Raw genomic sequence first — 18,132 nt, forward strand, 5'->3', positions numbered from 1 at the left:
AAAGCGTTCGCAAATATTTTTCCTTCGCAACTGCAGAGAGTGGCATTATACTGCGATTTTGGGGTGTTGGGTGCACCCAGGCATGCCCCCCCTAATGTCCCAGTGTCATTACGGAGGTGTTTGCATCGTTTAGGGAGGTTTCATGGGGGACTTGGTGACCTCCAAGTGGTCGAATTTGGATTTCCACGTGCCGAGAATTTTTTGTCCCATAGACTATAATGGGATCGAATACTCGTTCGAATAGTCGAATATCGGTGCCTATTCGATGCGAATTCTCAAAAGTCAAATATTTCACTACTCGCTCATCTCTTGTTAGCACTCAAAATTGTGCTTTGGTATCATATGTTCGGTTTTTTATTTTATTTGTGACACTGTTACACAAAGGGGTTTTCCAAGATAAAATAATGAACAACCTATCCACAAGGTAGGGTATAAATAGTTGATCTGCAGAGTGCCAACACCCAGCACCTCTTCAGATCAGCTGTTCAGCATCTGCACTACAGGGTGAACAGAGCCGGCAGTAGTTGGCACTGTTGGTGTCAGTGTTCTGCAGCCTCAGCCACACCCAGTTTTCAACTGAACAGAGACAGCTCCTTGAAAAGCAGTGTGTATGGTACACTAGGGACAATACCCCCCAATATGTGACATATACAACGCACTATTGCACCCAGCTAGCTCTGCACTATACATGCACTATATGTGTTGCAACTCTCGTGGTTATCACATGTTTGTATCTAAGCATTTCGAATGTGATCCAAACTCTGGAAACCACGCCGCCAGGTCTCTGCCAACTAGGTTGCCGCAATTATCAGTAAGCTCATATGTCTACTGGGGAGAGAACTGGGGGCATGGTTCCCACAACATTCAGATTGCATATGTGGACTGGGTAATATTTGTTGTATAGAGGTTTGCTAGATTGCAAGAATAGGCTTCACTTTTATTTGTCATCCTTTCTGGTTTTAAATGATTGCTCCCAGTACTCAGCTACCCCCAGGACTTATGGTGGGGGAGTATAATGGGATCATTCAACAGTCACACAAGGAAGAAAGGATATGCAAAATAGCTCTTACACCTCTTGAGCAAAGAGATGTCCCTTCAAGTCAAGTCTCACGCTATTTTGCATATCCTTTCTTCCCAGAATTCTCAGTGAAGCAGCAATGGTCTGTAAGTCTCCACAGGTCTTTATGACGGGCTCTCTTTACCCCTTTAACCAACAGTCACACAAAAATTTTTGGACAAACTTGTATCAAATGTCAGAATAAAAGGCAAATGGCAACTTACCACTAGATGTCAGTATAGTCTTGCAGAATGGCTCCGATAAAGCACAAACAGCAGGACAACAGCGGCAGAAGGAAATATGTGGTAATAACAGATCAATAAAACTCAATAGGCTAAATTCTGCAAAACACCAGATATATGGTCTTTGTTTCTAGTATTTGGTGGTTAGCACCTAACAAAAGTGCACTAAAAATGACAACTGATAACAGGGTCTAGGTGTGTGTGTACGCTAGTTCCTCTGGTCCAACAAAAGAGCTGCTGTAAAGCAAACTGCTAAAAAAAGGACTGCTGGCTATAATAGAAAGGAGTAAGGGCACACAGTGCTTCAAACAATTCTGTTATTCAGTTCAAATATTTTGTTCAACACATAGACAGAATATGTTGTTTTGTTTTTTTACCAAGCTGAATAGGACTAATTTAATAAATAATCACAGCGATTTTTTAACCCTTAGAAGACAAGGCCAATTTTCATTTTTGCGCTTTCTGTTTTTCCTCCTTGTGCTTAAAAGGCCATAGCACTTGCATTTTTTCACCTAGAACAGTGCTTCCCAACCTTTTCCACTTCAGGGCACCCCTTAGAAAAAAAATGTAGCTTGGGACACCCCCTACTAAATAATGTTCTACTCAATATAAAAACTGCCATTTAGCGACTCACAGGTGATGTCTTCTTTGATCTGTGATGAGCGAGCATGCTCGTCTGAGCTTGGTAATCGATCGAGTATTAGGGTACTCGATGGTACTCATTACTCGGACGAGCATCTCGCGATACTCGAGAAAATCTCATCATCCGTTTCCTGTAAGTTTGGGCGCTATCTCTCAGCCAATAAACATGCAGGAGACTCTTTGGTGCATCCTGAGATCACTTGGGACCCATACATGTTGATAGCAGCGATTGGTTGGCCAGATCAGATGACCCTGCCATATAAAACTCGGCGCCGGCAGTGCTCGCTTCAGACGTGTGCTGGAAGAGATCAGGGACAGAGCTGCTGCTGGTCAGGGAGAGCGTCAGTGTAGGATTTAGCGTTCCAGTAGGCAGGGTATATACTAGCAATACAAACAAACGGCCCTTTTCAGGGCTTAAAAGCGTTTTTAAATAGTATTACTAGAGACTGCTGGCTGGGAGTTGCAGTGCTGCTACTGCGATTTCACCAGCACACTGTGGTGACCGGCTGCTGGCAGAAAGGGGGCATTAGGTGTTGCATACAGACCCCTAAGAAGTGCTCAGTGTACTCCTTTTTGATTTTGGGGCTAGTGGTACTGCTGTACTACATTGTATTGCTGGGATTTGTAGTACATCCTGCATAGAACTTCACTGCTCCTTGTAAGGGGGTATCACAGCGTCTATCTAGGTCCAATTGGAAAACAATAGATAGGTGCAGCTCACAATTAAAGTACTGAACGGGTGGAGGTTTAACTAAGGAAAAGAACCCCTACCTAGGAGGGCCGATATAGAAAATACTGCAACATGGAATTTTTAGTTCCTCTAGACCACAACAGCCCTCTCCTTCAAGTATGATAATTTAGAAATAATTAAAAAAATAATTTTAATGTTGAGAAATAGTTCCAAATGTCTCCAAAATCATACAATAAGAATAATGGTTCAACTCTGTGTAAATAACACCGGGTGTCATGAATGTGCCTAGGATGAACTCCGTGCGCCCCTCAGCTCGTGCTGCGCGGCTGAGATGGCGCTGATATTCAGTGTTTTGTATGTCTTGTGCAGTAACTTGAACCCTGTCTGAACACTGGCCTATTTCTAGTATTGTGTTCAGCCCCACCCGTCTGCTTTGTGCTCTGGCTATTTAGGAGTTACACTGCTGCCAGTTCTGATCCGCAGGTGATTCTGTTTGGAACCAGGAGCCTGGTCCAATAGGGGGCTAGAACTGTCTCCTTGTTCCCTAAGTGTTTGGCTGAGGCTCATTCTAGTGCCGGATATTGAGCTTGTCTCAGCCTGCTTCTGCCTCTGTTTAGCTCTGTGTTTATTCTGTCCACTTTGCCTTGTATTCTGACTATCCCTGCTTGCTGCCTGCCCCTGACCATATTGCCTGTTTATTGACCTTGCTTTTTGGATTGTGTTTTTGTACTGCGCTGCCCGATTGTTGTGACCCGGACTGTCCACCATTCTTTATTGTGTTTTGTCTGTCTGTCTTGTCTTTGTGTCCCACCTAGCCAGTGTAGGGACCGCCGCCCAGTTGCTCGCCGCCATCTTAGGGCGGATTGTGGCAAGTAGGTAGAGGACAGTGGGCGGGGCTGAGCTTAGGGCTCACTGTCTTGTATTGTCCTGCTATCCGGTTCCTAACAGAATATCCGGCCCAATATATATACTGCCCCCTCTGGTGCCATGATTACTGTGGAAGATCTTGCTACCCGGGTGTAGGGGGTGTCAGGCCTGGTGGTCAAACTGGCAAACCAGATCACCCAGTTAATGGATTCTAACCTGGTGGCTAAGATGTCTTTGTCTTGCCTGGTTGAAGACCTAGCTAAACAGTTTCAAGTTTTGTCCGTTAACCAGAATAATGCTGCGGTAGTGCCCCCAGTGGTGGAAAGGCCTAGAAAACTGGTCATGTTGCTCCCTGCGTGACAGAAAGAGGGCGAAAGCTAACTCTGACCTCTTCCTAACTTCCACTTCTCCTGTTCAAAAACCCTTCCTCCCCCCTGTTGTCTCACAGGAGGAACCTATGCAGCTGGGAGTACTGAACGTCAGGACAAGACAAGAGTTTCGGAGACATAATGGCCTGTGCTTTTACTGCGGGAACAGTGGTCACTACATCAGCCATTGCCCCATACGTCCCCGGCGATCAGAACATCATCATCAGCGTCCAGGTGACTCCCCGGAAGGTCATCTGGGCGCACAGGTAGCCATTGGTGAAATGGGCATACACTGTTCCTCTGATAAACCTGCCATACCTGTACCTGATGCTAATGTAAATTGTGGTGATGATAACTCGGTCTGTAACTCATCTGTCTGTAACCCCGAGTCCTCCGCTGACGAGTGGGAGACGGATAGCGACATTGATAGTGACATTCAAACCTGTGTGGTGAAAGGTCATTTTCCGCCTACTCCTGATTTAAGTGAGGGTCCGGTGGCCCCTCATAAAAGGGGGGGTACTGTCATGAATGTGCCTAGGATGAACTCCGTGCGCCCCTCAGCTCGTGCTGCGCGGCTGAGATGGCGCTGATAATTTAATGTTTTGTATGTCTTGTGCAGTAACCTGAACCCTGTCTGAACACTGGCCTATTTCTAGTATTGTGTTCAGCCCCACCCGTCTGCTTTGTGCTCTGGCTATTTAGGAGTTACACTGCTGCCAGTTCTGATCCGCAGGTGATTCTGTTTGGAACCAGGAGCCTTGTCCAATAGGGGGCTGGAACTGTCTCCTTGTTCCCTATAAGTGTTTGGCTGAGGCTCATTCTAGTGCCGGATATTGAGCTTGTCTCAGCCTGCTTCTGCCTCTGTTTAGCTCTGTGTTTATTCTGTCCACTTTGCCTTGTATTCTGACTATCCCTGCTTGCTGCCTGCCCCTGACCATATTGCCTGTTTATTGACCTTGCTTTTTGGATTGTGTTTTTGTACTGCGCTGCCCGATTGTTGTGACCCGGACTGTCCACCATTCTTTATTGTGTTTTGTCTGTCTGTCTTGTCTTTGTGTCCCACCTAGCCAGTGTAGGGACCGCCGCCCAGTTGCTCGCCGCCATCTTAGGGCAGATTGTGGCAAGTAGGTAGAGGACAGTGGGCGGGGCTGAGCTTAGGGCTCACTGTCTTGTATTGTCCTGCTATCCGGTTCCTAACACCGGGTCCCGGACAAATTATAGACTCATAAACTCATTTACATCCTTATAAAATGCAGTCTGTGACAATTCAATCTATAGTAATTCCATCTAAAACTATTTAATAATAAAATCTGTAAGAAAAAATAGCACTATAAAAAATGAAATATCAGTTCATATTGGACTTGTAGTCCTACTGGAATGTTCACCATGAGTTAATCCAGTCTTTGCCTGCAGGATAGATCTGTATTTCATAAACTACATAGAGGTTCCGATAGTTCATAAGATGAGTGAGTAATAAAGTCTTTATAGTTGTTTGTAAACAAATAAGTTACTTGTATCGATCGGCGTGTACAACGCCTCTCACCCGTCTTCCAGCGGCCGCTGATTCTCAGGATGTCTCCCGCGTTCCTCCTGCGCTAGGACGGGTCTGTGTTCTCTAGAGCCAAGCTAACAGGGTCCAGCAGCGCGTCCTCGTGTTTCAAAGTATGTGCACACCATCACAGCCTCGCTTCCATCTCAGGCTCTCTCTCATCTCCGGTGTCTCCGTTTGGAGTGAGATGATGGTGGTAGTAGTGGATGAAACTGCAGGTTTCGAATAGCGGGGAGATCAGTGACTAATTGTCCGGGGGGCCCCCAATGCTATCCAGCATAAATAAAGAGATGTACTAATACGGTCAAAAATGTGAATATAATCACAAAAATTAGGACTTTAGTGTAACTTCAGGATAGCTAGTTCTGTATATCACTTGTCCATACGTTATTTTAATGCCATACGTGTTTCAAGGTTTTTAGAATTAACCCCTTCGTCAGTGGCGATAGTATTAGTCATTTCAGTCCCATATCTTGGGGACTTTTATAAGCAATGTCGGATTAATCATGCGGTGTGGACTGGATTCCAGTACTCCAGGCCATCTTTTGGGCTCTGAATAGGATCCTATTTTACTTACATTTGTGAGCACGTGACCTGCACAAGCATAGTTAGAGAACATATTTTTAACTCATATTGTTTTACAATCCATGAATTTCTTATGCTGCAGACACTGAATCAACTATATAATAAATAATAAAATAGTGAATAATAAAATAGTGAAATAGTGAATAATAAAATAGTGAAATAGTGAATAATAAAATAGTGAAATAGTGACTACACTATTTCACTATTTTATTATTTATTATATAGTTGATTCAGTGTCTGCAGCATAAGAAATTCATGGATTGTAAAACAATATGAGTTAAAAATATGTTCTATTACTATGCTTGTGCAGGTTACGTGCTCACAAATGTAAGTCCCCAAGATATGGGACTGAAATGACTAATACTATCGCCACTGACGAAGGGGTTAATTCTGAGAACCTTGAAACACGTATGGCATTAAAATAACGTATGGACAAGTGATATACAGGACTAGCTATCCTGAAGTTACACTAAAGTCCTAATTTTTGTGATTATATTCACATTTTTGACCGTATTAGTACATCTCTTTATTTATGCTGGATAGCATTGGGGGCCCCCCGGACAATTAGTCACTGATCTCCCCGCTATTCGAAACCTGTAGTAGTACATCCTGCATAGAACTTCACTGCTCATTGTAAGGGGTATCACAGCGTGTATCTAGGTCCAGCCAGTACCAGATTTTACTGTACAGCCCCCCTAAACTTGTGGGGACTACACTGTATTGCTAGTATTTGTAGTACATCCTGCATAGAACTTCACTGCTCATTGTAATGGGGTGTCACAGAGTGTGTATAGGTCCAGCCTCTACCAGATGGTAGTGTACAGCCCCCCCCCCAAAACTAGTGGGTACTACACTGTATTGCTGGCATTTGTAGTACATCCTGCAAAGAACTTCACTGCTCATTGTAATGGGGTATCACAGAGTGTGTATAGGTCCAGCCACTACCAGATTGTACCGTACAGCCCCCCCTAAACTAGTGGGTACTACACTGTATTGCTGGGATTTGTAGTACACTTGCATAAAGCGTCACTGCTCATTGTAAGGGGGTGTCACAGAGTGTGTATTGGTCCAGCCACTACCACATTGTATCGCACAGCCCTACAGCTGTGGAGGAGCGGGTCTGGTTGCCCAGGGCCCCCCGCCAACCAACCAGCTGTTTTATTTTATTTATTTTTTTGTCTAGCCGTGGCCGTGGCCTCACCACCCCCGGTCGAGAGGCATCAGGTGTACCCGTGATGGTGACTGACAGCTGGCCTAGCCAGTTAGCTGTCAGCACCCGGGTTCATGTCCACTAAATATCCCAGCCCCTGGACTCCAATTTTTGTGTGGGCTCACTTGCTTCCTCACTCACTTTTAATGGTTCTCTGTGTGCTCAATGCTATGCAGTGTCTGGTCTAATTTTTGGGAGGCTCACTTGCTTCCTCACTCATTTTTAATGGTTCTCTGTGTGCTCAATGCCATGCAGTGTCTTGCCTAATTTGTGGGAGGCTCACTTGCTTCCTCACTCACTTTTAAGGGTTCTCTGTGTGCTCACTGCCATGCTATGTCTGGCCTAATTTTTGGGAGGCTCACTTGCTTCCTCACTTACTTTTAATAGTTCTCCTCACTGCCATGCTCTGACGTCACACTACGTCTGCGGAGGAGCGGGACTGGTTGCCGGGGGCCCGCCGATCGCGCCCCCGCCAACCAGCCAGCTGTTTTATTTTAGTTTTTTTTGGTCTAGCCGTGGCCGGGGCCTCCCCACCCCCGGTCGAGAGGCATCAGGTGTACCGTTGATGGTGACTGACAGCTGGCCTAGCCAGTTAGCCTTCAGCACCCGGGTTCGTGTGTAATTAGCAGTGAGCTTGGTTGCGTGTGACAAGGGGCGGAACCTGGTGGCGGCTCTGCAACTTGGCAGCCTCACACATGTACCATGCCTGGCCCACGTCTTCAACCTAATGTTGCTGCGGTTCCTTAAAATTTACCCCAATGTGGCTGATTTGCTCAACAAGGTGCACCGCATCTGTGCGCATTTCCGCAAGTCAACCAGTTAAACTAACCCCAACTGCTACAGTCCAATTCAAAGTCAAATTCAAACTCAAAACAATGTTGGGGGAGAAGTGGGGAGTCACATGATGCAGGGAATGTTACCCCAACTGCTACAGTCAAATTCATAGTCAAATTCAATTTACCTTCCTTGTCTTGTCCATTTCGAACCATTAACCATTATCTGTGGATGTCATCTTATCTTACGGGTGTCCTCTGCCATTCTTTCACCAGTACCTTCGACCTTTTTTTGATGTTGTAGCCGTTTTTAAGGCAGGATTGACCAGAGAAGCAATGGACATCCATGTTTACTACTGGTGTGCCTGCCCTTGCCTCCATGTTGGCTACTGCTGGGCCCTAACTGGCATCCATGTTGACTACTGCTGACTACTGGTGTGCCTGCCCTTGCCTCCATGTTGGCCACTGCTTGGCCTTAACTGGCATCCATGTTGACTACTGTTGTGCATTCCCTTGCCTCCATGTTGGCTACTGCTGGTCCTTAACTGGCATCCATGTTGACTACTGGTGTGCCTGCCCTTGCCTCCATGTTGGCTACTGCTTGGCCTTACCTGGCATCCATGTTGACTACTGCTGACTACTGGTGTGCCTGCCCTTGCCTACATGTTGGCCACTGCTTGGCCTTAACTGGCATCCACGTTGACTACTGGTGTGCCTGCCCTTTCCTCCATGTTGGCTACTGCTGGGCCTTAACTGGCATCTATGTAGACTACTGCTGGGCCTTTTACTCATAGTAATAATGCCCCATGCTGTGTACCCCCATACAATAATGCCCCCCGATGTGCCCCTTATACTAATAATGCCCCATGCTGTGCCCCCACATAGTAATAATGCCCCCTAATGTGCCCTCCATATAGTAATAATTCCACCTAATGTGCCCTCCATATAGTAATAATGCCCCTAATGTGCCCTCCATATAGTAATAATGCCTCCTGCTGTGCCCTCCATATAGTAATATTGCCCCCACTGCTGAGTCCTCCGTATAGTAATAATGCCCATGCTGTGCCTCTTATACTAATAATGCCCCATGCTGTGCCCCCACATGGCAATAATGCCAACTGTTGTGCCCTTCATATAGTAATAATATACCCCACCTGTTAGGAACCGGACAGCAGGACAAGACAAACAGTGAGCCCTAAGCTCAGCCCCTCCCACTGTCCTCTACCTATTTGCCACAATCCGCCCTAAAATGGCGGCGAGCAACTGGGCGGCAGTCCCTGCGCTGGCTAGGTGGGACACAAGGACAAGACAGACAGACAAAACACAATAACGAATGGTCAACAGTCCGGGTCACAACAAACGGGCAGCAAAAGTACAAAATCACAATCCGAAGGCAAAGTCAATATACAGGCAGTATGGTCAGGGGCAGGCAGCAAGCAGGAAAGGTCAGAAATACAAAGCAGGGTCAGAATAAACAGAGCAAGAATAGAAACACAGAACCAGGCAGAGACAAGCTCATTATCCGGCCATGAGAGCACAGACTGGGTTAGTTATATAGGAGGCCAGGATTCTGGTCCAGAATGTAATTGGACCATCCCCCTGATCTCCAAGCACAGACACCTGAGAACAAGACAGATCCACTGGCAGGATGACCTGTCAGTCACAGCAGAACCCAAACACAGATTAACCATGACATGGCCAGACAGAATTCAGCAGGTGAAGTCGGGTGTGTCTCCCAACAAAGGTGAGCATATAAACCAGTGTTCACACACTGCAAACAAAACACAGAAACAGGATAAGAAAATCAGCACCTTCTCGGCCGCACAGCATGAGCAGAGGGACGCATGACGCTCCGCAAAGATACCATCCTGACAGTACCCCCCCTTTTATGAGGGGCCTCAGGACCCTCACCAGACAAACCAGACCTGGGAGGAAACGGACCTCTTACAATACATGTCTCAACATCGCTAGAGATCTCATCGTCCGTCTCCCATTCATCAGAATCAGACTCCAAGTGATGGACAACTGGTCTCCTGACAGATCTCCCATAACCGCTCAAATCGGTACCAGACACAGAGCCAATTTCAGCATTACATGAAGACACAGATATGGCACAATCACCAGGATATACAGAGCCAATTTCCACCTTACACAAATCAGCAGACTTGGTATCCTCGGCGGGACACACACTAACTACACCCACCTGGGCGCCCAGATGACCCTCCTGGTAGCCACCTGGACGCTGATGATCTGGCCTTGCAGGACGCTTGGTACAAAAGCTGATGAAGTGTCCACTTTCACCGCAATAAAAACATAGTCCGTTCAGTCTTCTGTGTTCTTTACGGGCCAGGGATCTTTTAATTTTGCCCAGTGCTGAAGGTTCCTCTATGGTGACCAGAGGACGAGACATAGAAGGCAAAGGTTTAGAGGGGACAGAAGGAACATCATTGACACAGGGGTGGTCATGGCTTAGTCTTAGCGTGCGATCAATTGTAATTGCCAGGGAAATGGCCTCTTCAAGGGAGCTAGGGGTGGGGTGACTAACCCAAGCTTCTTTGAATGTCAAAGATGTGTTCAGGTCCCCTGAACACTTGTCAGGCTCCTTGAGCGTGACCACTGGGGTGGCAGGAGTGGTAGCTGGTAGCTGCTGGGCCAATAGCTGGACCTGCTTGGTCAGCTCAGAAACGAGGGTAGCAAGACCCTCAAAGCGGGCAGATAACTCCTGTGCTGAGTCCATTACTGGCCACAGGTAAGGAGTTAAAAAAATATTGTATGGCCGGATATTCTGTTACGACCCGTCACACCAAACACACAGAGACAGTGAGCCCTAAGCTCAGCCCCGCCCACTGACTCTACCTACTTGCCCCCCTAGGCTAAACCCTAGGGCAGCAACTGGGCGACGGTCCCTGTACTGGCTTGGTGGGACAAAAAGACAAGACAGACAGACAAAACACAATAACGAATGGTCAACAGTCCGGGTCACAACAAACGGGCAGCAAAAGTACAAAATCACAATCCGAAGGCAAAGTCAATATACAGGCAGTATGGTCAGGGGCAGGCAGCAAGCAGGAAAGGTCAGAAATACAAAGCAGGGTCAGAATAAACAGAGCAAGAATAGAAACACAGAACCAGGCAGAGACAAGCTCATTATCCGGCCATGAGAGCACAGACTGGGTTAGTTATATAGGAGGCCAGGATTCTGGTCCAGAATGTAATTGGACCATCCCCCTGATCTCCAAGCACAGACACCTGAGAACAAGACAGATCCACTGGGAGGATGACCTGTCAGTCACAGCAGAACCCAAACACAGATTAACCATGACATGGCCAGACAGAATTCAGCAGGTGAAGTCGGGTGTGTCTCCCAACAAAGGTGAGCATATAAACCAGTGTTCACACACTGCAAACAAAACACAGAAACAGGATAAGAAAATCAGCACCTTCTCGGCCGCACAGCATGAGCAGAGGGACGCATGACGCTCCGCAAAGATACCATCCTGACACCACCAGTGTGCCTTTCCTCATAATAATGCCCCCTCCCTGCTCTGCCTGTAGTAATAATGTCCCCCATGCTATCCCCCTCAGTATAAATGCCCCCCCTGCCTGCTCTGCCCCTAGTAATAATGTCCTTCATGCTGTGCCCCACCAGCTGTGCACCAATAAAAAAAAATCCTACTCACCTAATCTGGGCTTTGTTGCTGCAGGGAGAAGCTCTCCTTCCTCTTCGGGGTCCATCTTGCAAGCCGCAGAGACAGACCATCCGGCAGGCGTGATGACGTCACATTATTACGTCTGCTGGAGAGGTCATGTCCCGGCGTCCCATAGGCTGCTGACATGAAGTGTCGACGGCCTATGGGATTGAATTAAGGAGCAGGACGCTGACAGTTCCTCCTCCTATATTCTGCTCAATTTAATGTTTCGCCTGCTCACTGTGCAGAACATCAAACTGATCGGTATATCTGTAGAGGCTGAGTGGCCGCAGCTCCTAGGAATATTAAAGTGACAGTGTCACAGATGCCGCGGCACCCCATGCGGGATTGATGCGACCAAAAATGTGCAATTTGCACTCTGGAATTTTTTTGTGCTTACGCCGTTTACCATGCGTGATCAGGAATATGATAATTTAATAGTTTGGGCGATTACACACTCGGCAATCCCCCCCCCACTAGACCACAGTGGATGCATTTAAGCAGCCATTTAAATTCAGCTGTCAGCTCTGACAGCTGTATTTAAATGGCTAATTAGCAGGCACGGCAATTGGACCATGCCTGCTTATTGCCACAGTCCCAGGCTGAAGATAGCATCCGGGCTTGCGACTAATTGTTGGCTAGGCGACTAATTGTCCTTAGCTGGCACCCATACTTCAGCATCAGAATGTGAGGTCATTTGCACATTATACAACACATAGGCGAACATTTATAAAATATCCGCCCAAAGTGTACGCAAGTGTACCCCAATGGGCAGGCATCTGGGGGGGGAGGGCATCAAGGCGTGGTCTCCCGCTTGCGCCGCATATATCATGACTTACGCCTGCGCAGGTTCAGGCACCTGTCCGGGTTCACTAAGAGGCGTGCTTTTTGAGAAAAAAATAGTCAGAAGGAGACGTCTTGAGCAGGGAGCTGTGCTGCCACTCCATGCACATCCAGCTTTAAGCCCCTCTGTGCTATATGCTGGAACTTGTAGTACAACAATTACAGCTAAAAGATTATGTTTGGTTCTTTAGAAGGAATAAAAGGAAACTATCATTGTACTATACTGTTATTGGCCCTTTATATGTACTTGTAGAGGAAGACAAGCTGATGCCAGCAAAGATCTTCTTATCTTCCTCCGTGGCACTGTATTTAGGTATTTTTAGGAAATATGTCAATTAGTTTGTATGGTGCACTAGGGGCGTTCCCTGGCCCTTCAGTGCACCATCCTGCCCACCTGCTGGCTCGTTCATTGCCTCCTAGTTATGCATATTCATATATGCACAAGTAGTGACGTCTCCCTCCTTGGGCCAGATCTTACACTTGTGCAGTAACACTATGCTGCGTGAGATCTGTGGTGGGAGATGTCACTAATTATGCATATATGAATATGTATAAGTAGGAGGCAATGGACGAATTGTGGTGATCGCACTTACAGTTGTGCAGTTGGGCTGCACTAATGATAGTTGAATCATTTATGCAGCCCTTTCTGGTAATCAGCAGTCAGCCACACATCCTGTATTACAGGGGATATGTGGAGCCAGAATGGCCTGATATGTGATGCCAGAATGGCCTGATCAGCCCACCAAACAAGTATTCACCAGCACTATTACACATGGTGATAGCTTCCTGTTCTGCGGATAATTGCCCCATGCAATAGGGAACTTAAAGCGCTCTCCTTTTCACTGTAGACAGGGCCATGGGCTGATACTCTATAGCTAACCTGGATGCTACCAAGATATACTTGAAAGATTTCATTTCTAGAAACTCTGTTTTCAATATTTCTAGCAAAGAGCACTTATAGAGACTGGCTATATCCACTATACACATCAGATGGTTGGCCAGTCTTGCCTAGATTGTTGGATTTGGCCAACAAATATCAAATGTGTATGGCCAGCTTTAGAAGGTCAGCTGTTTGTAGACTCTCTGGGCACCTAAAATGCTAAATTCAGGTGTCAGAAAGGTCAGTGCTTATCTATGACCTTACTGAGAGAAGATTGCAGGGTGTTGTGCTGTGCAGAAATCCTCTGTGCTCAGTCACTCCTAACAGCCCCTCCCCTCTCCATAGCCACATAATGGAGACAGAAATCCTGCTTCATTTGATGTGAGGGGGGAGACTGGGAGATTGCTTTTTCACTACAGAAGGAAACTCTTTTAGTACATAAAACCTATTACAGAGTTTCTTAACCTCTTAACGACGCATGACGGGTATACCCGTCATGCGGCCGTTAAGAGTAAACAGAGAGGGCTCCCGGCGTGAGCCCTCTCTGCAGCACGCGGTCCCCGGTTGCTAAGTGCAGCCAGGGACCGCGTGTATTAGCCGGCGCGGCCGATCGCCGCGGCCGGCTAATTAACTATTCAAATGCCGCTGTCAAAGCTGACAGCGGCATTTGAATAGCAGCTGTGCCCCCTCTCCCTGGTGTCCAGTGGGGGATCTCCCCCCCGCGATGCGATCGTGGAGGGGAGATACGTTCTAATGAGCTGGCCGGGGCTCAGCGTCGGAATGATGCTAATCCCGTCTCGGCAATCTATTCAGATGGTCTGCAGCAGACCATTATAATAGAGCACCGATCTGATGGATCATTGCTCTATTATATACACAGGATTGATCTCAATGGGAGATCAGTTCTGTGTATATAGAAGTCCCCCAGGGGGCTTCATATTACTGTGAGTGAAAGTGAAAAAAAGTGTTTTTATTAATAAAAAAATCCCCTCCACTAATAAAAGTCTAAATCACCCCCCTTTTCCCATTTTACAAATAAAAATAAATAAATAAACATGTTTGCTATCGCCGCGTGCGTAATCGGCCGAACTATTAATTAATCACATTCCTGATCTCGCACGGTAAATGGTGTAAGCGCAAAAAAATCCCAAAGTGCAAAATTGCGCATTTTTGGTCGAATCAAATCCAGAAAAAATGTAATATAAAGCGATCAAAAAGTCGCATATGCGCAATCAAGGTACCGATAGAAAGAACACATCATGGCGCAAAAAATTACACTGGACACAGCCCCATACACCAAAGGATAAAAGCGCTATAAGCCTGGGAATAGAGCGATTTTAAGGAACGTATATTTGTTAACAATGGTTTTAATTTTTTACGGGCCATCAGATACAATAAAAGTTATACATGTTACATATCGTTTTAATCGTAATGACTTGAGGAACATATATAACAACTAAGTTTTTCCATAGGACACACGGCGTAAAAATGAAGCCCCCCCAAAGAAAAATAATTGCGTTTTTTTTCAATTTCCCTGCGCATATAATTTTTTTCTGGTTTCGCAGCATATTTTATGGAAAAATTCAGCCTGTCATTGCGAAGTACAATTAGTGACGCAAAAAATAAGGGCTCATGTGGGTCTGTAGGTGTGAAATGCAAGTGCTATGGCCTTTTAAGCACATGGAGGAAAAAACGAAAATGCAAAAACGAAAGTTAGCACGGTCCTTAAAGGGTTAAAATGTCTTGTACTGTTGATATTTATTGTGGCCTTCAAACTTTTTTGTTATAAGAGAGAGGAGAAGGAAGGAGAGACAAAGACAAAGGGGGGAGGGGGGAGGAAAAGGAGGGGGGGGGGGAGAGAGGGGGGATCAGGACACCTGGACCGTTCACCCAAATCCTTAAATGGCTAGGAGCCGCTTGTATTCGGGGGACCGCTCAAAGACGGTCCAGACCGTCCAAGCAGAGGCAAATTTCTCCAGTCGTTCCTGTAAAGAAGCCACTGATCCAATGACCCACTGTAGGCGAGACACTTGACTTCCAATGGGCTGGAATGCAGGCTCTAGCAGCATTAAAGAGGATATACCAGCAGGTACATCCTCTTTAACCTGAAGCCACGGATCGAACGGCGCCAGCACGGGGAAGCATGTGCCGCGGTCTGTTTTCCGAACCGAGGCCCGGTTCCCGTGCACGGCGCAATTCTATGCACCGGAAATTCCCTCCCCTGTATGACGTGGCTCCATTCATTCTAATGAATGGAGCCGCGTGATAGAGGGGAGGGAATTCCCTCCCACTGGGGGCGGCCCGGCCTACCTCCAGTGCTTGAGCACCGGCCGGTTCCGGTGCATAGAACGGCGCTGTGCATGGGAATCAGGCCTCGGTCCGGAAAACAGACCGCGGCACCAGCTTCCCCATGCCGGCGCCGTTCAATCCGTGGCTTCAGGTTAAAGAGGATGTACTTGGTGGTAAATCCTCTTTAACCAAGAATTTTAGAATGGATTTTTTGTATCGCTTAATGGGGATATTTGACAGGTGTAATAGAAAGAAGGCAGGAGGGTTAGGAATTTGAAATTGCAAGTTGTTGCTGATGACCTTGTGTACTCCCTCCCAGAAGGGGAGTAGTACTGGACACACTAACGTTTTTCTTATTTGCCAACGGATACGTCAATATTAATTGAATGGATAAGCAAAAAACTTGAGCAGACTGATGCAAACTGATTGCAAAATGTTCACCTTTTTTCATTGTCCATTTGCATTTTGGCTTTAAAAAACTGTTTTTTGTCCATCAGATTGCATCAGTCAGCATCAGTCAGCATCAGTTTGCATCAGTCAGCATCCGTTTTCAAATCTGTTTATTTTTCTCCTTTGGTTTCTCGCTTCTTCTGCGCATGCTCTGTGAAATAACTGATGAAAACTGTTAATTTTCAAAGGGATGTAAATGGAAATACCTTCTGTTTAGATCCATCCTCATTGACTATAATGTAAAAAAAAAACGGAAGTGCACTTTCCGTTCGTGTTCCATTTTGCCAAATGGAAGAAAAAAGGCTGCATGCCGAATTTTTGTTTTTGTTTTCAATACATAGAAATCAATGGGGCTTTATAGGAATACGTCAGATTACGTTTATGTTGTTTAAAAACGGACCAGCTAAATGGAACTGTGGCGGAGAGAATAACTCCAGTGTGAACCTAGCCTAAGACTGGCCAACTGTCAGTGTCTATAGAACCTCCTAACTTTCCACAATGGATGATGTCAGGAGGAAAAGAAAGATCTGTCAGGATGGATTTCAAATGCCCTATTGTTTTGTTTTCAAAGAGTTTGGTCCCTATGACATGGAGTTATCCCTCTGTGTAATAGAAACAATGATCAGCTGATGACAATGATCGTTGGTTTAGGTAAAACCTGGGGTAAAACTGATATGTTATGCATGTTCCTCAAGTCGTTACGATTAAAACGATATATAACTTGTATAACTTTCACTGTAAAAAAATCAAACCATTGCTAACAAATATATGTTCCTTAAAAGCGCTCTATTCCCAGGCTTATAACGCTTTTATCCTTTGGTCTATGGGGCTGTGTGAGGTGTCAGTTTTTGCGCCATGATCTTTACTTTCAATTGGTACCTTGATTGCGCATATGCGACTTTTTGATCGCTTTTCATTACATTTTTTCTGGATTTGATGCGACCAAAAATGCGCAAGGTTGCACTTTGGAATTTTTTTGCGCTTACGCCGTTTACCGTGCGAGATCAGGAATGTGATGCGATGCGATCCGACCCACTAGACACCACTAGACACCAGGGATGTTGTGTATAAAGCACTTCAATGCAGCTGTCAGGTTTGACAGCCGGCTAATAGAGGCACTGCCCAGCTGCAGATTGCAGCCGGGAGCTGTGCCGTTCACCCCCCGCGGCACCATGACGTACCAGGTACATCATGGGTCGCTAAGGGGTTAAAGAAGACCTGTCACCCCCGATGCCGGGGTGACAGGCTCCTGAACCCCCGCTAGAGCCCCTCATAATTGCTTGATCGTGAGGGCACGCCGCTGAGATGAGTCCGACGCTCATAGAGAATGAATGAGCGTCAGATTCATCTCAGCGGCTTCCCGCGGGGATATCCCCGTCCCAGGACCGTCCGAAGAAGCGGGACCCGGCGCGATCAAGTAAGTATGAGGGGCTCTAGCGTGGGGGTCGGGAGCCTGTCACCCCGGCACGGGGGTGACAGGTCCTCTTTAAAGCTGCAAGTAGAGTAGCTCTTATTATAGAGCAGACATTCAATTTTGTCCTTTGCAGATCTAAAGAAACCTCCACACCACTTTAAAATGGTATGGAGGATTGATCTTATAGGTCCAAAGGACAGACCTTAGACTGCAGTCAGGGACAATCTGTAGTAGCATCACAGACAGGAAAGATCTCAAGTGTAAATCCAGGCCAAAGGTCTGCTCAAAAAATAAATAAAGGGAAAACTAAATAACTAAATAAATGGGAAGACCCCACATCATAGATCTCAATGAACAAAATATCCCAGTTGCAAATCTTTATTAATTACATAGTGGAATGTGTTGAGGACAATAAAACATAAAATGATCAGTATAATGAAATGATAATGAAATGAAATTATAATCTTATGGAGGTTTGGAGAACAGAATTCAGTAAAAATGCCTCAAGACAAGGAAATGAGGTAGTGTAGTGTGTGTGGTGGGGGTGATGCCTGGGCATGCTCCTGATGTTGTGGTCCTGAGG

At 46.3% G+C, this 18,132-nt stretch overlaps 1 protein-coding gene across 1 annotated transcript in view; it reads left to right on the forward strand.

The window, feature by feature from the left end:
* The first annotated feature begins 1,308 nt into the window (after positions 1–1,308).
* LOC138771861 (piezo-type mechanosensitive ion channel component 2-like) overlaps positions 1,309–18,132 on the forward strand; it is a 110,995-nt gene continuing 94,171 nt past the window's right edge. The window contains exons 1-3 of the mRNA XM_069951864.1: positions 1,309–1,362; positions 3,656–3,802; positions 3,948–4,350. Coding sequence (XP_069807965.1) covers positions 1,309–1,362; positions 3,656–3,802; positions 3,948–4,350 — 604 coding nt within the window. The remainder of the gene's footprint in view (positions 1,363–3,655; positions 3,803–3,947; positions 4,351–18,132) is intronic.

The sequence above is a fragment of the Dendropsophus ebraccatus genome, chromosome 14 (assembly GCF_027789765.1).
Source record: "Dendropsophus ebraccatus isolate aDenEbr1 chromosome 14, aDenEbr1.pat, whole genome shotgun sequence".
NCBI lineage: Eukaryota > Metazoa > Chordata > Amphibia > Anura > Hylidae > Dendropsophus > Dendropsophus ebraccatus.